We start from the raw sequence: 23,379 nt of genomic DNA, 5'->3' as shown, positions 1-23,379 counted from the left end.
GAACATTGTCTTATTCATGAGTATATAGTGTTTAGCAAAATGTTTGGCATTAGACATTTAATAAATGTTTAAGGGATTCTTTGAATAAAGGGCATAGGTCTTCTGCTTTTGCTTTTTTTTAAAAAGACTTGAAAAAAATTTATTTCCATGGTAGGAGATTTTTTTATTTATGTCACAGTATTGCCATAAAAATTTTAATGAGGCAAAGTGATTTGAGATTTCCATCTAGTAAGTTATTTCCTCCTTTACTGCAAGCTAATAGTAGAGAAAGTCACTCAGTCATGCCCAACTCTATGACTGTAGGGACTGTAACCTGCCAGGCTCCTCGTCCATGGAATTCTGCAGCCAAGAATCCTGGAGTGCATAGCCGTTCCCTTTTCCAGGGGATCTTCCCAACCCAGGTCTCCTGCATTGCACATGGATTCTTTACCGTCTGAGCTATCAGGGAAGCCCAAGAATATTGGAGTGGGTAATCTATCCCTTCTTCAGGGCATCTTCCCAACCCAAGAGTCAAACCAGGGTCTCCTGTACTGTAGGCAGACTCTTTACTGGCTGAGCTACCAGGGAAGGCCTTACTGCAAGCTAGATCAATGGTTTTCTCCATAAGTGTTAGTTGCCTCTTAGCTGTCAGATACATTTCTCCATGCTTCCCCTGCTCTGCCTCACTGGAAACTACACGTCCCATGCTCCCTCACTCTCCCAGTTTCCAGGACTTCCCTGATGGCTCAGATGGTAAAGAATCTCTGCCTGCAACGCAGGAGATCCAGGTTCGATCCCTGTGTTGGAAAGATTCCCTGGAGAAGAGAATGGCAACCCACTCCAGTATTCTTGTCTGGAGAACTCCATGGATGAGGCTACAGCCCATGGCGTTGCAAAGAGTTGAACATGACTGAGCAGCTAACACTTTCAGAGGGCAGAAAGAGAGAGAACAGTTCTCACTCCTTGCCCCACTCCCCTGTTTCTTGTGGTGTCTCTCACTGGTTGTATCTTCTTTGACTTCTGGCTTTAGGACTTGGGTCACAACACTTCTTCCTGATGTCCTGAGGGGTGGTATTTTCTCCTCTTGCCAGTCTCTGGATTGCCACATCATCCCTTTTAGTTTCTTAGCCTTGTTGTCCATTACCCATGAAACCAATTCCCTATGTTCCTTCTACTTGGAAGATCCAAGGGTATTTGTGCTTTCCCAGTCATACTCTGATTGATACATGCGCTGGCAACTTTGAGAATTGTTAGAAATTCTTGGTCTCCCTCCCAAAATTACTACTTTGATTATGCTATTAAATGAGTGATCAGGAATTAATGTTTTCTATCAGCTAATTCTATTTGAACTCCATAGACTTTATGATTTATGGTAGAAAATGGAAACTGACAATTCTATAAATTGAAATTCTTACTTTTCAAGAGTAAACCAAAGTTTAACAATATTCAGACATTTTATTTGGTAAGAATAGAACCAGTCTCTTGGTTTAAATCCTATGGTGATTAGATACTTTAATGCAGTTTCTGTTTTATACAGTTTCTTCCTGAGTTCTGTGTTATCAAAGAGGCTGTTTCATAGTCAAAGTTAGAAAGTCACTCCAGTGTATTAGATGCTCTGTTTTTTATTATCTTTATAGTATAAAAAGCTGTAGTATCAGATGATATTGAAATTAATAGATGTTCTACAGGCCCAGGGATTTGCATACTATTGAATCTAGAGCTCAAGAGTTAAAGTATATTCATACCAAAGGCTAAACATACATAACTGCAAATAGAGACCCTGAAACTGGGTGATCAGGGATAATTTAGAGCATATCAAAGATTTGGGAAATAAGAGAATAGTGGAAAGAGAGAAAGCTGGGAAATAAAACTTTACTAATGAATACATATTTCTGAGTTTGTTCCCTAAGGTTCATAAACAAAAACACATTTACATCAAAAGTGTTTCTTTTTCATTTTAATTAAAACAAAATGGTTCTAACAAGATGAAATTTGGTTACTGATTCCTATCACACAAAAAGGACTGATCTCCAAACCATTTTGCTAATTGGAGAAATGCTATTCTTTTGGCCTCACATATCATTCTGAACTGTTTAACATTTGGATAATATCACAAATGAGCGAACATTTTTCAATATTCTCTTTTAATTTTTTTTTTTGGCCGCATTTTATGGATTTCATACTCTGGGATTGAATCATTTATATGAACTAAGCCTGCTGAAACCATTCGAGGACTTGTAAATTTTCCAGTGTAGTTTTCTCCTCTTTTGTTAACCTCTGGAGCAGTATATGGTCTTGCAAAGCGTTTGAACTGATTATGGCTATCATCTGGGCTCTTTTCTAAAAGCCTTGCTCTTGATTTTGCATTTTCAAGATGCTTAAATGAAGTCACATGTAATTCCTCAAATCTATCCGAACAATCCTAAACATTAAAATAAAAGATCAAGTTGGTGAGTTAGATTTCTTAAGAGTACATTTTAGATTTACAAGGACTAAAGTTTATAATATCAACAGAGAATGAGAGCATTCAAATGTTTTATAGATGGTCCCTAAATTCAGACCCTACATTCAACACCTGCCATCAGATACCATAGAAACCATACTTTAAATAATCTTATTGTTTCAAAGAATCTGTTGTTTCAAAAGAGATGCAAGATATGAAGCTGGAAATCAGAAATCTTAAAGGAGCTGTCTTCAGGGGTCAGACTCCTAGGCAAAGGCAGCCCTCTTTTAATTCTCCTCTAAATTAGCTCTTCCCCAACCCCAAATATAAATTATGAACTCATTTCACTTTTTAAATCATCTAAACATTCTTTAAAAATTAACACCTTCTTTGATATATCCATACACACACATGCAGAGCTCAGCATCAATATGGTTATGTTTATTGTGATTTTTGTTGTTATTCAGTGGCTAAGTCATGTCTGGTTCTTTGCAACCTCATGACTGCAGGATACCAGGCTTCCCTGTTCTTCACTATCTCCCAGAGTTTACTCAAACTGATGTCCATTGAGTCTAAAATATTAAAAATTTTTGTGTATATTCTAAGACTAAACAAATTTTACATTTAAGAAAGTAACTGGAAGGAAATATGCCATAATAATTTTTTTTTAAATGATGGTTGTTTTAAGGTGGTGGGATTATGGTCTTTGTTTTCCTTTTTCTTCAAATCTGTATAATATGATTATATTAAAAATATAATAATCTATAAGTACCCATAGGAGCATATGGAGTTATTAGTCATTTCTCAGATTAGCATAAACTTTGCAGTTTGAGCAGTTTGTCACTTAAAACCTTGCACCCCAAGGGAATGGCCACCCCAAGGGAATAAGCCTGCTTTGATCTGGTGAGAAGGTGGGAGTAGATTAATACAGCTGGCAAGTAAGAATTTAGGCAGGACCAAGAAGAATTAGGGCAACCTAACACAAACGTAAACATAATTTCTTATTTTGTTTGGAAAAGTGATATTAAAGATTCCACTTATCTGAAGGAACTTCAGAAAGTCTTCCCTCTCCAAAAACTATGAACACCTTTTACTTCCTTTTTCCTATACATGCATGCACACACTCATTAAATTACTGAATTTAGAAAAGAGAAATCCAAAGTTGAGAGAATAAGCTATGTTGATAATATTTACTCTGCGACTGATTTGCCTTACTATTTACTAAAGCTAATAATTTCCTTTCTATTTTCTCATTCAAAGATAGTTATGCACGTCAAATTATCAATATTATGTCATTTTAGAATTTGTGTTTTCCCAACTGTGGGTCATGCCTATTTATATAGACTAACAGAGAAGAGCAATGTTCCAGAAAATTAAAGTAAGTCCCTTCCATTCCTAGATTTTAACTCTGCTTTTGAATGGTTTGTATAAAGTCAGGTAGCAGAGGTACCTTCCTAATTGCTTTATGTTAGTATCAAAAATAGATTTGAATTCCCATGTTTCTCAGCACAAGGCAGAGGGGTGGTGATAGAAAAAAGAAAAGAGTAGAAGCTAAATTAAACTGTAATTCATAATTCAAGAGACCAAATTCTGCATATCTCTAAGGCTTAGAAGAATAATTGGCATGTAATAGGAGCTTCATATTTGTTTTAAAAACAAAGAAAATTAAGTGATCTGAAAAAAGACTATATACTTATATCTGCATGAAAAGATAATCCCAGCCTTTTTTGTAGTATACAGCCACTGCCCGTGGTTGCACAGGTTGTGGCTGGATAACAGCCCTGGCTGAGGAGTCAGTCAGGGCTGAAGCAGCTGGTCTTCCATACACATAACTGTGTACCCTGCACAGGCTGTGTGTGTCAGCCTGGAGTTGGCCTGGAGGAAAGAGTACTTTTTTCTAATTCATGATCTGGGGCAGCGGTGTCCCTTTTATCTATTTTATACAAAGGCACTAAGTGTGTTAACAGTCCCTTGATTTTCTGACTACCTTTTGAATGAGGCAAGGTGATATCTGAATGTCAGAATTTTTTTAAATTTGAAGGTCTGTATATTTTAGGGCAATTAAGGTTACACACATACTTGCATGAAGACACATACACTCTACGTTATCTAAAGAACTTTGCCAAATAAATAAAAGACTTAGAAAAATATTATTACATGTGTAGTTCTTCTTGCAGTCCAATGAAGCAATGTCCTTGGAACAGATTTTCTTAGATGGATTCTTGTGCTGGGCGGTATAGTTGGTAATACATTAACTATCTTGTTAAAAGACTTTTTTTGTTTGCTGACACGATCTCTTTCTTTTCGGACCTTGGGCTTTAGATTTTCTTTCTTTAGTACTTCTGGGAAGAGAGATGGTTTTGAGTTTTTCTCAGCTACCAAAATTTTAAGCAATTGTGATTCAGGCACCCAGGCATATTTTTCATTGCAAAGTTCATTTGGTTTGGTGTAAAGGGTTTGTATTTCTTCTTTGTAATGTGCAAATATTTCTAAATGTTGTTTTTTATTATTGTTGTTATTTCCTTTCAATCTCTGATGATACTGGTCTTCTAACTTTGATTTCTGTCCAGCCTCTGAATTGAGGCAAGTTAGATTATTATTTTGCCTGGAAGGAAAAGTGAATTTGTTTACATATTCCTCATCTTCATTTGGCATCTTGCAATCAGGAATTCTTTTTGGTGACAATACTGCTTCAGGTTTTTCCTGTACCATCACCTTATAGGTGTTATTCATTTTTAGTGTCTTTTCAAAGCAAGCCTTTGATTGAGTTATTTTTGATTTACCACTCCAATTATGTTGGTCTTGAGTCTCTGTTTTAAATCCAAAATTTTCTTCATGGGGAAACTGCATGAAACCATGTTCTTTCTTTTTTTTCTTAGGCCCTGTATCTGTAAGTCTTTCTGAAGACTTATTTAGTGGAATCACCTGAGTGTTTTCATTGGAACAGGGTTGGACTTTAATTAATCTCAGTATTTTAGCTTCTTGAGAATGTCTTTTCTGTTCCTGAATTATTGGTGGATTTTCTTTAATATTTTCTAAGGAAAAAACTTCTTTTTCTTCCTTTTTGGTCAACTCTGTTTCTACAAGTCTATCCTCAGGAACTTTTTGTAAAGTGGTTTTCTGAGCAATTTTTGAGTATTTATTTTGCTTTTCTGAATGCTCCGCCACAAACTGATTTTCATCTCTTAAAGACAAATCTGGTTTTATACATTTTAGTGGTGTGGAACTAAAATTAACCAAATTTATGTGCTGGCTTATCCCCTCTAATTGCCTTTCTGTGATTAGTCCTGATTTTGACAGTTTTTCTATAAAAAGGCTCTGGATGTGTTTGCTTAAATCAGCTTTTAGATCTAAGATTTCATTTTCTGATAAAGCTATAAGATAGCTTTGTAGAGATTTATTTAAGGGATATTTCATGTTTATTTCAAGTCTACTGCCAAAACTCCTGCTTGAAGTATCTTGTCCTAACTCCTGGAAAGATATTGAGGCACTTTGAGCTCTTAGAGAAGATACTTTTGAGCACATAGGGTCAGATTCTTTCTCTTTTAATAAACTGTTGTCTGAAAGGTTTTTCAGGAAATAGTTTTGGAAAATTTCATTTAAAAAAGATCTTAGTTTTATTTCCAAATGTTTATCTATGAAATGATGATTAAAATTATTTACAAAAGACATGATTTCTTTTACAGTTTCTGAATATTTCTCCAGAAAAATATTTTGTCCTTTTGGTTCTACTTTCTCATTCATCAAATACAGATTTTGGTAGATTTTTGGTAAGTCTTCTTTGGTGATATGTCCTGATTCTGAAAGCTTTTCTACAAGGTAATGCTGGACATGTTTACTTAATTCAGATTTTAAATTTTTTATTTCTGACTCTGAGAGTTCTTCTAGAAATATACGCAGCTTTGGATTCAAAACAGGTCTTCTGTCTAATTTGTCTGCTTTATCAAAATTCTCTTCAATTTCTTCAAGGTCTTCTGTCTTATTTGGAAAAGGATGTTGAATTAGTCTTTCTAATTCTTTTTCTGGTGGTCTGTTTTCAGATTGATTATATTTGAAAAAAAAGTTAAATATGTTTTTCAAAAAAGATTTTAACATTATTACATCAGAGTCATTAAATTTACCCATTAATGAGGTACTTAAGTTCTCTAAAGTAGAACTTGTATCATTTTCCTCTCTATCAAGTCTCTGACCATTACTTGGCAAATCTGATTTTTTATCTGATGTTGACTGGTATTTTGAATCATGTGGGGATGTATTTTGGCCTTTGTCTATGAATTCAACTCTTTTAAAAGAAGAAGTGGTTTCTTGGTGAATGGTGGCTGAATTCTGGTCTGAAAGAGGTTCTGCTTTGCCTCTGATTTCTGAATAATACTCTGTGGAATCCTTTGGCTTTTCTTCAGCAAAAGCTGTCTCTGTATCCAGCAAAAAACCTTTCTGGTATTCTTTATCTAATTCTATAACTTTGATTATCCCTGATTCTAAAAGAGTATCTACAGGAAATGCCTGTATTATCTGGCTTATAACAGAATTGGCTGGTGGAAACTCTGTTTCATTATTGCTTTCTTCATAGTGGGGAACTAGAACACTGGAAGAGAGCGGACTCTCCCAAGCTGTGGGTAACTGCCTCTGCGGGTCTATCTGTGTTTCACTCGCTCCTTTCGCTCCTCTTGCCAACTCTGAGAAGATCGGTGCAATGAATATTTGCTTTATAACATAATCATGTACAAGGCTATTCAAATCTGGTTTGGAGCTAGATATTTCACTTTTTGAATGTTTCTTTTTGAAACTACTCTTTTTTTTAATTGGAAAATCTATCTCACCAGGCTGTAAGTGTTTTTCAGAGACAGGTTCCTCTTCTGCCTCAGGAGAATTTCCTGGTCTGCCTTCTGAAAGTGAATCTGGGGGAATATTTTTAATTATTTGACTTAAAAGTGACTTTGAATTTAAAATGCCTCCTTCTGAAAGCCAATTACTTAAATCTTGAATTTTTTCAAATACTTTATCTTCCAAACTACTTGGTTGTTCATCATGGATAACCAGAAGTGGAGAGCTGTAACTTTTCTTTCTTGCTTCACGGTCCATAGAAACACCTGGTGTAGAAAATAATCTATCTGAAAGGTCTTGCAGATTTTTACTTAAAATTGACTTGAGCACCATTGATTGTTTTAAATTTTCTATGTGGGAAGTAAGACTTAATGATTTTGAGAGGCGACATTTATGTACATTTACTTTTCCAGTCACTGATGAATCTCCCTCAAAGTCTGGTAAAGAAACATGTGGTAGTCTTTCTTGTAACATATTCTTAGTGTCTAAAGTCTTTATTGTGGTGATACTAGGATGATGAGCTAAATTATTCCTAGTGTCTAGAGTCTTTATTGTGATGATACCTGGATCATGGGCCACATTATTCTTAGGGTCTGAAGCCTCTGTTGAAATGATGTCAAGATTATGGGGCCAGGTTTTACTAGCAGATCTTGCAGTTTTTGAATGTGTTGGGTAAGGAGGATCTTGATCTTCATGCTCTATAATCTCTGCACTTAATATATTTCTACATTTGAGCACATCTTGGTCTTTCCTTTTTTGAACTGACATTTTGTTGTTTATATTCCTTAGAAAAGGATCAAAACCATTCTTGATGTTGAATTTCTGGAATTATAATATTTAAAAAAAGGTAAGAAATTCTGAAACATTTGAAATTTATAATAAAATTTCTACTTAATTGTCTTTGAGCAATCTTCCAGTTTATTCATCTTCCTACCTTTTTACCAAGAGAAAACCAACTTTAATTATTTTAAAATATTTAAAGTTGGAATAATAATGAGAATCATAGTGCAAATTTTTCAAATTTCTAATTCTTATACTATGTTGTGTTCAAGAGCTTTTTGCTATCTCAAAGATTTTGAACACTTAAAAGGCACTCATCAATAGTTTTTCTTTAAGAACTCCATTTCCAGTGTTAGCTGAATTTGGTTAGACAAAAGTTAACATCATAATCTAAGTCCTATCCATATAAATATTTTAGTATCAATGGGGGTAACTTTATTAAAATGCAAAGCAAGTAACAGATATTCCATTAAAAATATTCTGTAAAGATTGATTTGGGGAGCATAGATCATTTGAGGATTTAAACAATGATGTCCTTAGTATGTTACAGTAGAATCTTGCTGTTTGATAAATATCATATATGCCTCCCTCAGAAATTGTAGAAAACAGTACAAAAAGTTCCAAAGTACAGTGAAATGTCAGTGTAATAGTTACAGGCAATTTTGTAGCTCTGAGCTTAGGCTATTCTATTATTGAAATAGCCTTTCAAAATGAAGTCTCTTATTCAAACTCTTTGTTCATACTCCATTATTCAATTTAAAAGGCAAAATGTGAAATAATCAACCTAGTATTTGTTTTAGTTCATATGGTTTTCAAATGTTAATTGATACCTAGGCGACAGCATCAGAATCCCTGTTTTTTTTTTTAAAAAATACAAATTCCAGGCTCCATTTCCAAATTGAGATTTATTAGGTCAGAGGTGGGACCTGGGGATGTGTATTTTTGTAAAGATAGGTAAGTGTTTCCAATGGGTAGTCTGGTTTTGGAACCACTGAATTACACAAAGTATTAGAGAAACCTATTATTAAGTATAATTGCTATTGGGATAAGAAAACTCAGGACTCACCTGATATGCTGGTTTGAATTCTGTATACTCTGGTTTGAAACACGGTGAAATGTATTCTTTTGGTGAGAAAACCACCTTATAAAAAGAGAAGTTTTAATTTTAGACTGCTTGTAATGAAAGGATATTTCCCAAGATAACTCATTCAATAGTTATTAAAGATATTAAACATTTTAAAAACTAAAGAAATATTTTCCTCATAACTACTGTAATTTGCTAATAATCAAAAGAAGTTTATATCAGACATATATAATAATCTTCACTTCCCTGACACTACAATACCCTATCGAATCTGTAAAACCAAAATAATGCTCAACAACTTTAAGCAGAAACAAAAGTAGAAAAGAAAACAGAACTGTTAAAACAAATTTAATCTAGTTTTAAAAGGCTGGTGCACTGAGACGACCCAGAGGGATGGTACGGGGCAGGAGGAGGAAGGGGCATTCAGGATGGGGAACACGTGTATACCTGTGGCGGATTCATGCTGATGTATGGCAAAACCAATACAATAGTGTAACGTAATTAACCTCCAATGAAATAAATTTATATTAAAAAAATAAAAGGTTTTGAAATGCTTTAGGTAATAAGTGGCATCTGATATTATATTGAGACAACAATTTCAATGACTCTCAACCTGTAATTGTTAAATGGGTAACTACTGCCTAAGGAAACACTTTATGCTAAATCAACGTGTTCAGGAAAATTACAGAAACACTGAATTTTTGGAGATGGAAGACACTTTGTATTCGTGTGTGCTCAGTCACGTCCAACTCTTTGTGGCCCCCTGCTCTGTAGCCTGCCAGGCTCCTATGCCCATGGAATTTTCCAGGCTAGAATACTAAAGTAGGGTGTCATTTCCTACTCCAGGGGATCTTCCCAACCCAGAGACTGAACCCACATCTCTTGTGTCTCCTGCATTGGTAGGCAGATTCTTAACCACTAGCACCACCTGGGAAGCCCAGAAGACACTTTAGAGATAATCAAGACCTACTCTCTGTTTTACACAAGAATCTACAGTTGAAGTTATTGCCCTAAATTACCAGATTAAATCCTAGGCAGTCTAAATTTTCATCTGATGTGCCTACTACCACACAATGAAAACTGCAGTGTAAGACAGTGGTGCTTTGAAAATATCATAAGATGCATGTACACTTCCAACTCATTTACAGAAAATGACACCATCTCTTTGCAGATCACCCAGGGCTGATCTCTTTTAGAATGGACTGGTTGGATCTTCTTGCACTCCTATATAATAGGCACATCAAATTTAATGTATACGTAATAGGATTCTAGATTACCTCCCTGCTCTCCGCCTCCCTCAAAAACAAAAACAAAAACAAAAAAACCCCACAAAACCTTGGATTTTCTCTATTTTTCCTCATCTCAGGTAATGGTGCCACCTCTACTGAACTGTTAGACCAGAAACCTGTGTCAACCTTTCTTTCCTCCTCTTCATGTGTAAGCCAGCATTAAGTCCTATGGCTACTGCCTTCAAAATATATTAAATATCCAATCATATCCTACCACCACCTACTACTGCTGCAGCACAAGTCACCATCATCTCTTCCCAACAAGAGTCTCTTAACTAGTCTTGCTCCCTGTGACACAGACTGAGAGTTACTTTCCCAAAATACATATTATTTCAAGAACCTCAATTTTTTAGGAGCAAAAAGGTCCCTTACTCAAAAAGCTACATCTTCCAGCCTCCTTTAAAAGACAGGAGTGGCCATGTAACAAGGTTCTGGCCAACTACATAGAACTAAAAACTGTTGGAAGACGCTTGTAAGAGTATATCTTAAAACAGAGGCAGACTGAGCTGACAGGTACTTAGTCAACCTTTATTCCTTCTTGCTATCTGGAACACATCGTGATTCCTAGAAGTACAGAGTTCATTTAGTGTTACTCTATACTAACATGCATATGCTGACAATAGATTCCAAAAAGAAAGGACATGTGGGTCCAGGATGACATCATGAAACCACTGCAGTGTTTCTAAATTTTTGTTTATAATTCTTAACTGATTCAACAACTTCTACACATACTGAGTCTATTCATCCACAATGGAATGAAGCTAGAAATCAATAATAGAAGGAAACTGGAAAAATAACAAATATGAAGAAAGTGAACACTTGTAGCCATAAGTACACTCAGTGCCCAGAGCTTGATTTACAAATATTCTCTAGTAAAATAACCAGGACTCCATGTAGAAACTATTGATGTTATGACTGGGTAAGAAAAAATCAGTATAAGCCTGGAACATCATAGAGCACTAAAAACTATGAAAATGCTCAAAAAATAAAAGGACAGGGGCATGTCATTGGAACACAGGACACACTGAAAGTCCCAATGGCCAAAGCTGGAAAAATTAATACAACAAAATAAATAATAGCATAGATTATAATCCAATGTATATATGTATATATATATATATGACTATACTCATGAAAATAAATTATATAAATAAATGAGGAAAACAAATCTTTCTCACAGAAGAATTAAAAGACATGTAGATACTCCCCCATCCAAGAAATAGAGCTTAATTCTGGCCCACCACCCACCACCCTCACACATACACCCTTGAGGGTAGGCTAGAGTTAGGGACTTACTTCAAAAAATCTGAACAGTGAAAGCAAAAAAACAGTAACTGCACAGTGGAGAAACCTGGCAATCAAGACCTAAACGAGGTGTGGGGGGAGGGGCGGTCCTAAGATGGCAGAGGAATAGGATAGGGAGACCACTTTCTCCCCCACAAATTCATCGAAAAATCATTTGAACACTGAGCAAATACCACAAGACAACTTCTGAACGCTGGCAGAGGACACCAGGCACCCAGAAAGGCAACCCATTGTCTTTAAAAGGAGGTAAGGACAAAAGATAAAAACAGACAAAAGAGTTAGGGATGGAGACCCGTCTGGGGCGGGGGAGGAGTCTTAAAATAAGAGGAGAAGTTTCCAAACACCAGGAAATCCTCTCACTGGCGGGTCTGTGGGGAGTTTTGGAATCTCAGAGGGTGACATAACCAGGAGGAAAAAATAAAATAATAAAACCCACAGATTACACGCCTAACTGCAACTCCCAGCAGAGAAGTAGCCCAGATGCTCACGTCCATCACCAGCAAGCAGGGGCTGAACAGGGAGGCCCGGGCTGCATTGCTTAGGGTAAAGACCAGGCCTGAATGCCCTGAGGGCAATCTGAGGGAGCTAACGTGAGATAGCAACCCAAACCATGGGATAGCCAGAGAGGAAAAAGAGAAAAAGAAAAAGAGGAAAGAGAGAGAGAACTTTCCCGTGAAAAGCTCTAACCTAAGGCACTGCCGGCCCTCTTACAGAACAAAAGACTGAGCGAATACCAGAGGAGAGTTAGCTGGCTGCGGACCGGCCCATCCCCCGCCAGAGGCTGGGAGGCAGGCAGGTGACAGCCAGAGCCAGAAGGAAAGGGGCAAACTCGGCTCCAGAGATGGCATCCCCTACCAAACTGCGAGCAGGCTCCCACTTGCTAACCAAGTCTTCCTGGGGTCCTGGACGGTTGACATCCATCAGGAGGCTCGGAGCCAGATTAGCAACCCAGAAGAGACACACAGCACACCTGAGACACAGCACTCCTGCTGCACACCCAGGAAACTGAGCGGCTGGGACTGGGAGGTGATAAGATGCACCACCCAGCTGGGAAGAGTGCGCTTGCCAAGCACCTGGTTGCCTGAGCTGCTCCGACCTGGGAAGGGCACAAAACGCAGGCCCAACTGAGTCTGTGCCTTTGTGGAGTACCTGAGAACCTGAACCTGAGCGGCGTAGATCTGGGAAGTGCACGCAGCCCAGGGCTCGCCTTAGGCAGTTCCCCCGCAGAGCAACCTGTAGCCTGAGCAGTGTAGACTGGGAAAGCACACAAGCCATGAGCGGGAGCAAACCCAGTGTGGTCCAGACACTGCGAGCACTCCCCACACACACCAGTGATATTTGTTTGCAGTGTTCCTCTCTCCCCGGAGCACAATTGAACAAGTGAGCCTAAATAAATGACCACTTTTGCACTCTTGTGTCAGGGTGGAGGTTAGATACTGAAGAGACTTGCAAACAGACAAAGCCAAAATAAACAAAGAAGAGGGAATGGCTTTGGAAGTGACAAGTGCAACAGCTTAAAACCCTATAGTTAGCACTGGCATTGGAAGGGACCCACAGACCTTGAAAAGAAGTATAAGGTGGAACAAGGAACTATCGGAAACTGAACTGACCACACACTGCCCTCAACAGCTCCAGAGTAATTCCTAGATATATTTTACTATTATCATTGTTTAATTAATTTTTTTTTAATTTTTAAGTTCTTTATTACTCCTTTAATTTTCATTTTTAAAACCTTCTATTACCTTGGAAAAAAGACCCTATTTTTAAAGCAGATTTCATATTTTTTATATATAACTTTTGCAATTTTCTTTTTTTATCTTTTAATATTGTATTTTTGAGAGTCTAAACTCTACTCTAGATTTTTAATCTTTGCTTTTTGGTATTTGTTATCAATTCTATACCTTTAAGAATCCAATCTTCAGTACCCATTTTTACTTAATGTGTGATTACTGGTTTGATTGCTCTCTCCCCTTTTGACTCTCCTTTTTTCTCCCCCAAGTCACCTCTATCTCCTCCCTCCCCCTTCTCTTCTCTACTTAACTCTGTTTATCTCTTTGGGTGTTCTAAGCTATGGAGAAAACTTAGGGAACTGATCACAGGCTAGACTGGTCTCTCTCCTTTTGACTCCCCCTCCTTTCCTCCTGGTCACATCTCTTTTCTCCCTCTTCACTTCTCTATGGAACTCCATGAAGCTCTCTGAGTGTTCCAGACTGTGGAGAGCAAATAGGGAATTTATTACTGGCTAGACTGCTCTCTTCCCTTTTGATTCCCCCTCTTCTCCTCCTTGTCACCTCTATCTCCTGCCTCCCTCTTCTCTTCTTCATGTAACTCTGTGAACCTCTCTGGGTGTCCCTCACTGTGGAGAATCTTTTCACCATTAACTTAGATGACTTATCATTGAAGCTGTGTGGATGGAGAAGTCTTGAGGCTACTATAAGAATAAGATGGAAAGCCAGAGGCAGGAGGCCTAAATCCAAAACTTGAGAACACCAGAAAACTCCTGACTCCAGGGACTATTAATCGACAAAAGCTCATCCAAAAGCCTCCATACCTACACTGAAACCAAGCTCCACCCAAGAGCCAACAAATTTCAGAGCAAGACATACCAAGCTAATTCTCCAACAAAGAAGGAACATAACCATGAGCACAAAAATACAGGCAGCCAAAAGTGACACCAAACCCATAAACACCTCAAAACTCACTACTGGACACTTCATTGCACTCCAGAGCAAAGAGATCCAGCTCCACCCACCAGAAAACCAACACAAGCTTCCCTAACCAGGAAACCTTGACAAGTCACTCATCCAACACCATCCACAGGAAGGAACCTCCAGAATAAAGAGGAATCACAAACTTCCAGCATACAGAAATTCTGGCCACCCCAAACACAGCAACCTAAACAAGATGAAAAGGCAGAGAAATATTCATCAGGTAAAGGAACATGATAAAAGCCCACCAATCCAAACAAAAGAGGAGGAGATAGGGAGTCTAACTGAAAAAGAATTCAGAATAATGATAGTAAAAATGATTCCAAATCTTGAAAACAAAATGGAGTTGCAGATAAACAGTCTGGTGACAAGGATTGAGAAGATGCAAGAAAAGTTTAACAAGGGCCTAGATGAAATAAAAAAGAGTCAATCAATAATGAATAACTGAGATCAACAGCACTCTGGAGGGAACCAACAGTAGAATAACTGAGGCAGAAGATAGGATAAGTGAGGTGGAAGATAGAATGGTGGAAATAAATGAAGCGGAGAGGAAAAAAGAATTAAAAGAAATGAGGACAACCTCAGAGACCTCTGGGACAATGTTAAATGCCCCAACATTCGAATCATAGGAGTCCCAGAAGAAGAAGGCAAAAAGAAAGGCCATGAGAAAATACTTGAGGAGATAATAGTTGAAAACTTCCCTAAAATGGGGAAGGAAATAGCCACCCAAAACCAAGAAGCCCACGGAGTCCCAAACAAGATAAACCCAAGGCAAAACACCCCAAGACACGTATTAATCAAATTAATGAAGATCAAACACAAAGAACAAATATTAAAAGCGGCAAGGGAAAAACAACAAATAACACACAAGGGGATCCCCATCAGGATAACAGCTGATCTTTCAATAGAAACTCTTCAACCCAGAAGGGAATTGCAGGACATACTTAAAGTGATGAAAGAAAAACCTACAGCCCAGCCCAGATTACTGTACCCAGCAAGGATCTCATTCAAATATGAAGGAGAAATCAAAAGCTTTACAGACAAGCAAAAGCTCAGAGAATTCAGCACCACCAAGCCAGCTCTTCAACAAATGCTAAAGGATCTTCTCTCGACAGGAAACACAGAAAGGGTGTATAAACTCGAACCCAAAACAATAAAGTAAATGGCAACGGAATCATACTTATCAATAATTACCTTAAATGTAAATGGGTTGAATGCCCCAACCAAAAGACAGAGACTGGCTGAATGAATACAAAAACAAGACCTTTATATATATTGTCTACAGGAGACCCATCACAAATCTAGGGACACATACAGACTGAAAGTGAAGGGCTGGAAAAAGATATTTCATGCAAATAGAGACCAAAAGAAAGCAGGAGTAGCAATACATATATCAGATAAAATAGACTTTGAAATAAAGGCCATGAAAAGATACAAAGAAGGACACTACATAATGATCAAAGGATCAATCCAAGAAGAAGACATAACAATTATAAACATATATGCACCCAACATAGGAGCACGGCAATATGTAAGGCAAATGCCAAAAAATACGAAAGGGGAAATTAACAGTAACACAATAATAGTGGGACACTTTAATACCCCACTCACACCTATGGATAGATCAACTAAACAGAAAATTAGCAAGGAAACACAAACCTTAAATGATACAATGGACCAGTTAGACCTAATTGATATCTATAGGACATTTTACCATAAAACAATGAATTTCACCTTTTTCTCAAGTGCACACGGGACTTTCTCCAGGATAGATCACATCCTGGGCCACAAATCTAGCCTTGATAAATTAAAAAAAAAAATTGAACTCATCTCAAGCATCTTTTCTGATCACAATGCAGTAAGATTAGATGTCAAATACAGGGGAAAAAAAACTATTAAAAATACAAACATATGGAGGCTAAACAACACACTTCTGAATAACCAACAAATCACAGAAGAAATCAAAATATGCATAGAAACAATGAAAATGAAAACACAACAACCCCAAACTTATGGGATTCAGTAAAAGCAGTGCTAAGGGGAAGGTTCATAGCAATACAAGCCTACCTCAAGAAACAGGCGAAAAATCAAATAAATAACCTAACTCTACACCTAAAGCAACTAGAAAAGGAAGAAATGAAGAACCTCATGGAGAGTAGAAGGAAAGAAATCACAAAAATTAGGGCAGAAATAAATGCAAAAGAAACAAAAGAGACCATAGCAAAAATCAACAAAGCTAAGAGCTGGTTCTTTGAGAAGATAAATAAAATAGATGAACCATTAGCCAGACTCACCAAGAAACAAAGGGAGTAGAATCAAATCAACAAAATTAGAAAGGAAAATGGAGAAATCACAACATACAACACAGAAATACAAAGGATCATAAGAGACTACTATCAGCAACCATATGCCAATAAAATGGACAACTTGGAAGAAATGGACGAAATCTTAGAAAAGTATACCTTCCCAAAACTGAATCAGGAAGAAATAGAACATCTTAATAGACCCATCACAAGCACAGAAATTGAAACCATAATCAGAAATCTTCCAGCAAGGAAAAGCCCAGGACCAGATGGCTTCACAGATGAATTCTACCAAAATTTTAGAGAACTAACACCTATCCTACTCAAACTCTTCCATAAAACTGCAGAGGAAAGTAAGCTTCCAAACTCATTCTATGAAGCCACCATCACCCTAATACCAAACCAGACAAAGATGCCAAAAAAATGAAAACTACAGGCAAATATCACTGATGAACATAGATGCAAAAATCCTTAACCAAATTCTAGCAACCAGAATCCAACAACATATTAAAAAGATCATATATCATGACCAAGGGGGGCTTCATCCCAGGGATGCAAGTTCAGTTCAGTTCAGTCGCTCAGTCGTGTCCAACTCTTTGTGACCCCAACAACTGCAGCATGCCAGGCCTCCCTGTCCATCACCAACTCTCGGAGTACACCCAAACCCATGTCCATTGACTTGGTGATGCCATCCAACCATCTTATCCTCTGTCATCACCTTCTCCTCCTGTCCTCAATCTTTCTCAGCTTCAGGGTCTTTTCCAATGAGTCAGCTCTTCGCGACAGGTGGCCAAAGTATTGGAGTTTCAGCTTCAACATTAGTCCTTCCAATGAACACTCAAGACTCATCTCCTTTAGGAAGGACTGGTTGGATCTCCTTGCAGTCCAAGGGACTCTCAAGATGCAAGTATTCTTCAATATTCGCAAATCAATCAATGTGATCAGATGAGATCAGTTGCTCAGTCATGTCCGACTCTTTGCGACCCCATGAATCGCAGCACACCAGGCCTCCCTGTCCATCACCAACTCCCAGAGTTCACTCAAACTCACGTCCATTGAGTCGGTGATGCCATCCAGCCATCTCATCCTCAGTCATCCCCTTTTTCTCCTGCCCCCAATCCCTCCCAGCATCAGAGTCTTTTCCAATGAGTCAGCTCTTCGCATGAGGTGGCCAAAGTACTGGAGTTTCAGCTTTAGCATCATTCTTTCCAAAGAACACCCAGGACTGATCTCCTTTAGAATGGACTGGTTGGATCTCCTTGCAGTCCAAGGGACTCTCAAGAGTCTTCTACAACACTACAGTTCAAAAGCATCAATTCTTCGGCGCTCAGCTTTCTTCACAGTCCAACTCTCACATCCATACATGACCACTGGAAAAACCATAGCCTTGACTAGTCGGACCTTTGTTGGCAAAGCAATGTCTCTGCTTTTGAATATGCTATCCAGGTTGGTCATAACTTTTCTTCCAAGGAGTAAGTGTCTTTTAATTTCATGGCAGCAATCACCATCTGCAGTGATTTTGGAGGCCAAAAAAATAAAGTCTGATACTGTTTCCACTGTTTCCCCATCTATTTCCCATGAGTGAAGGGGCCAGATGCCATGATCTTCGTTTTCTGAATGTTGAGCTTTAAGCCAACTTTTTCACTCTCCTCTTTCACTTTCATCAAGAGGCTTTTTAGTTCCTCTTCACTTTCTGCCATAAGGGTGGTGTCATCTGCATATCTGAGGTTATTGATATTTCTGCCAGCAATCTTGATTGCAGCTTGTGCTTCTTCCAGCCCAGCGTTTCTCATGATGTACTCTGTATATAAGTTAAATAAATAGGGTGACAATATACAGCCTTGATGTACTCCTTTTCCTATTTGGAAGCAGTCTGTTGTTCCATGTCCAGTTCTAACTGTTGCTTCCGGACCTGCATACAGATTTCTCAAGAGGCAGGTCAGTTGTTCTGGTATTCCCATCTCTTTCAGAAATTTCCACAATTTATTGTGATCCACACAGTCAAAGGCTTTGGCATAGTCAATAAAGCAGAAATAGATGTTTTTCTGGAACTCTCTTGCTTTTTCCATGATCCAGCAGATGTTGGCAATTTGATCTCTGGTTCCTCTGCCTTTTCTAAAACCAGTTGAACATCTGGAAGTTCATGGTTCATGTATTGCTGAAGCCTGGCTTGGAGAATTTTGAGCATTACTTTACTAGCATGTGAGATGAGTGCAATTGTGTAGTAGTTTGAGCATTCTTTGGTATTGCCTTTCTTTGGAATTGGAATGACCTTTTCCAGTCCTGTGGCCACTGCTGAGTTTTCCAAATTTGCTGGCATATTGAGTGCAGCACTTTCACAGCATCATCTTTCAGGACTTGAAATAGCTCAACTGGAATTCCATCACCTCCACTAGCTTTGTTCGTAGTGATGCTTTCTAAGGCCCACTTGACTTCACATTCCAGGATGTCTGGCTCTAGGTGAGTGATCACACCTTCGTGGTTATCTGGGTCATAAAGATCTTTCTTGTACAGTTCTTCCGTGTATTCTTGCCACCTCTTCTTAATATCTTCTGCTTCTGTTAGGTCCATATCATTTCTATCCTTTATCGAGCCCATCTTTGCATGAAATGTTCCTTTGGTATCTCTAATTTTCTTGAAGAGATCTCTAGTCTTTCCCATTCTTTGTTTTCCTCTATTTCTTTGCATTGATCGCTGAGGAAGGCTTTCTTATCTCTCCTTGCTATTCTTTGGAACTCTGCATTCAGATGCTTATATCTTTCATTTTCTCGTTTGCTTTTCGCCTCTCTTCTTTTCACAGCTATTAGTAAGGCCTCCCCAGGCAGCCATTTTGCTTTTTTGCACTTCTTTTCCATGGGGATGGTCCTGATTCCTGTCTCCTGTACAATGTCACGAACCTCAGTCCATAGGTCATCAGGCACTCTATCTGTGAGATCTACTCCCTTCAATCTATTTCTCACTTCCACTGTATAATCATAAGGGATTTGATTTAGGTCATACCTGAATGGTCTAGTAGTTTTCCCTACTTTCTTCAATTTAAGTCTGAATTTGGCAATAAGGAGTTCATGATCTGAGCCACAGTCAGCTCCTGGTCTTGTTTTTGTTGACTGTATAGAGCTTCTCCATCTTTGGCTACAAAGAATATACTCAATCTGATTTCGGTGTTGACCATCTGGTGCTGTCCATGTGTAGAGTCTTCTCTTGTGTTGTTGGAAGAGGGTGTTTTCTATGACCAGTGCATTCTCTTGGCAAAACTCTATTAGCCTTTGCCTTGCTTCATTCCGTGTTCCAAGTCCAAATTTGCCTGTTACTCCAGGTGCTACTTGACTTCCTACTTTTGCATTCCAGTCTCCTATAACGAAAAGGACCTCTTTTGGGGGTGTTAGTTCTAAAAGGTCTTGTAGGTTCACAGAACCATTCAACTTCAGCTTCTTCAGTGTTACTGGTTGGGGCATAGACTTGGATTACTCTGATATTGAATGATTTGCCTTGGAAACGAACAGAGATCATTCTGTCGTTTTTAAGATTGCATCCAAATACTGCATTTCGGTCTCTTTGTTGACCATGATGGCTACTCCATTTCTTCTAAGGGATTCCTGCCTGCAGTAGTAGATATAATGGTCATCTGAGTTAAATTCACCCATTCCAGTCCATTTTAGTTCGCTGATTCCTAGAATGTCAACGTTCACTCTTGCCATCTCCTGTTTGAGCACTTCCAATTTGTCTTGATTCATGGACCTGCCATTCCAGGTTCCTATGCAATATTGCTCTTTACAGCATCAGACCTTGCTTCTATCGCCAATCACATCCACTGCTGGGTATTGTTTTTGCTTTGGGTCCATCCCTTCATTCTTTCTGGAGTTATTTCTCCACTGATCTCCAGTAGCATATTGGGCATACTGACCTGGGGAGTTCCTCTTTCAGTATCCTATCATTTTGCCTTTTCATACTGTTCGTGGGGTTCTCAAGGCAAGAATACTGAAGTGGTTTGCCATTCCCTTCTCCAGGGGACCACATTCTGTCAGACCTCTCCACCATGACCTGCCTGTCTTGGGTGGCCTCAGAGGGCATAGCTTAGTTTCATTGAGTTAGACAAGGCTGTGGTCCTAGTGTGATTAGATTGACTAGTTTTCTGTGATTACGTTTTCAGTGTGTCTGCCCTCTAATGCCCTCTTGCTGCACCACATTAGCAAATTAAAAGATAAAACCATATGATTATATCAATAGATGCAGAGAAAGCCTTTGACAAAATTCAACAATGATTTATGATAAAACACCCTCCAGAAAGCAGGCATAGAAAGAACATACCTCAACATAATAAAAGCTATATATGACAAACCCACAGCAAACATTATCCTCAATGGTGAAAAATTGAAAACATTTCCCCTAAACTCAAAAACAAGATAAGGATGCCCACTCTCACCTCTACAATTAAAAATAATTTTGATCATTTTGGCCATAGTAATCAGAGCAGAAAAAGAAATAAAAGAAATCCAGATTGGAAAAGAAGTAAAACTCTCACTGTTTACAGATGACATGATCCTTTACATAGAAAACCCTAAAGACTCCACCAGAAAATTACTAGAGCTAATCAATGAATACAGTAAAGTTGCAGGATATAAAATCAACACACAGAAATCCCTTGCATTCCTATAAACTAACAATGAGAAAACAGAAAGAGAAATTAAGGAAACAATCCCATTCACCATTGCAACAAAAAGAATAAAATACTTAGGAATAAATCTACCTAAAGAAACAAAAGACCTATATATAGAAAACTATAAAACACTGGTGAAAGAAATCAAAGATGACACAAATAGATGGAGAAATATACCATGTTCATGGATTGGAAAAATCAATATAGTGAACATGAGTATACTACCCAAAGCAATCTATAGATTCAACGCAATCCCTATCAAGCTACCAATGGTATTTTTCAGAGAATTAGAACAAATAATTTCACAATTTGTATGGAATTATAAAAAACCTCAAAGCCAAAGCAATCTTGAGAAAGAAGAAAGGAACTGGAGGAACCAACCTGCCTGACTTTAGGCTATGCTACAAAGCAACAATCATCAAGATAGTATGGTACTGGCACAAAGACAGAAACATAGATCAACGCAACAAAATAGTGAATAGTGAAGTCACTCAGTCATGTCCGACTCTTTGCGACCCCATGGACTGTATGTAGCCTACCAGGCTTCTCCATCCATGGGATTCTCCAGGCAAGAATACTGGAGTGGGTTACCATTTCCTTCTCCAGGAGATCTTCCCGACCCAGGGATCGAACCCAGGTCTCCCACATTGGAGGCAGACGCTTTAACCTCTGAGCCACCAGGGAAGCCCCAAATAGAAAGCCTGGAAATAAATCCATGCACCTATGGATCCCTTATCTTTGACAAAGGAGGCAAGAATGTACAATGGAGAAAAGACAATCTCTTTAACAAGTGGTGCTGGGAAAACTGGTCAACCACTTGTAAAAGAATGAAACTAGAATACTTTCTAATGCCATACATAAAAATAAACTCAAAATGGATTAAAAATCTAAATGTAAGACCAGAAACTATAAAACTCCTAGAGGAAAACATAGGCAAAACACTCTCTGACATAAATCACAGCAGGATTCTCTATGACCCACTTCCCAGAGTAATGGAAATAAAAGCAAAAATAAATAAATTACACCTAGTTAAACTTAAAAGCTTTTGCACAACGAAGGGAACTATAAGCATGGTGAAAAAACAGCCTTCAGAATGGGAGAAAATAATAGCAAACAAAGCAACTGACAAACAATTAATCTCAAAAATATACAAGCAACTCCTGCAGTTCAATTCCAGAAAAATAAGCGACCCAATAAAAAATGGGCCAAAGAACCAAACAGACATTTCTCCAAAGAAGACATACAAATGGCTAACAAACACATGAAAAGAATGTCAATATCACTCATTATCAGAGAAATGCAAATCGAAACCACAGTGAGGTACCATCTCATGCTGGTCAGAATGGCTGCTATCAAAATGTGTACAAACAATAAATGCTGGAGAGGGTGTGAAGAAAAGGGAACCCTCTTATACTGTTGGTGGGAATGCAAACTAGTACAGCCACTATGGAGAACGGTGTGGAGATTCCTTAAAAAACTGGAAATAGAACTGCCATATGACCCAGCAATCCCACTGCTCGGCATACACACCAAGGAAATTAGAATTGAAAGAGACACGAGTACCCCAATGTTCATCACAGCACTCTTTACAATAGCCAGGACATGGAAGCAACCTAGATGTCCATCTGCAGATGAATGGATCAGAAAGCTGTGGCACATATACGCAATGGAATATTACTCAGTTATTAAAAAGAATGTATTTGAATCAATTCTAATGAGGTGGATAAAACTGGAGCCTATTATACAGAATGAAGTAAGTCAGAAAGAAACTACCAATACAGTATATTAATGCATATATATGGAATTTAGAAAGATGGTAATGATGACCCTATATGTGAGACAGCAAAAGAGAAACAGATGTAAAGAACAGACTGTTGGACTCTGTGGGAGAAGGTGAGGGTGGGATGATTTGAGAGAATAGCATTTAAACATATATTATCATATGTGAAATAGATAGTCAGTCCAGGTTCAATGCATGAAACAGGGTGCTCAGGGCCGGTGCACTGG

At 38.2% G+C, this 23,379-nt stretch overlaps 1 protein-coding gene across 1 annotated transcript in view; it reads right to left on the bottom strand.

Moving 5' to 3' along the window:
* Positions 1 to 2,110: 2,110 nt before the first annotated feature.
* The window catches only part of C2CD6 (C2 calcium dependent domain containing 6), a 133,595-nt gene continuing 112,326 nt past the window's right edge, over positions 2,111 to 23,379 (bottom strand). The window contains exons 14-16 of the mRNA XM_040227921.1: positions 9,095 to 9,167; positions 4,580 to 8,076; positions 2,111 to 2,401 (exon numbers count right to left, since the gene is read on the bottom strand). Coding sequence (XP_040083855.1) covers positions 2,111 to 2,401; positions 4,580 to 8,076; positions 9,095 to 9,167 — 3,861 coding nt within the window. The remainder of the gene's footprint in view (positions 2,402 to 4,579; positions 8,077 to 9,094; positions 9,168 to 23,379) is intronic.

Source organism: Oryx dammah, unplaced genomic scaffold (genome assembly GCF_014754425.2).
Source record: "Oryx dammah isolate SB20612 unplaced genomic scaffold, SCBI_Odam_1.1 HiC_scaffold_27, whole genome shotgun sequence".
Taxonomy (NCBI): Eukaryota; Metazoa; Chordata; class Mammalia; order Artiodactyla; family Bovidae; genus Oryx; species Oryx dammah.
This window is presented reverse-complemented; position numbering and strand designations above follow the sequence as displayed.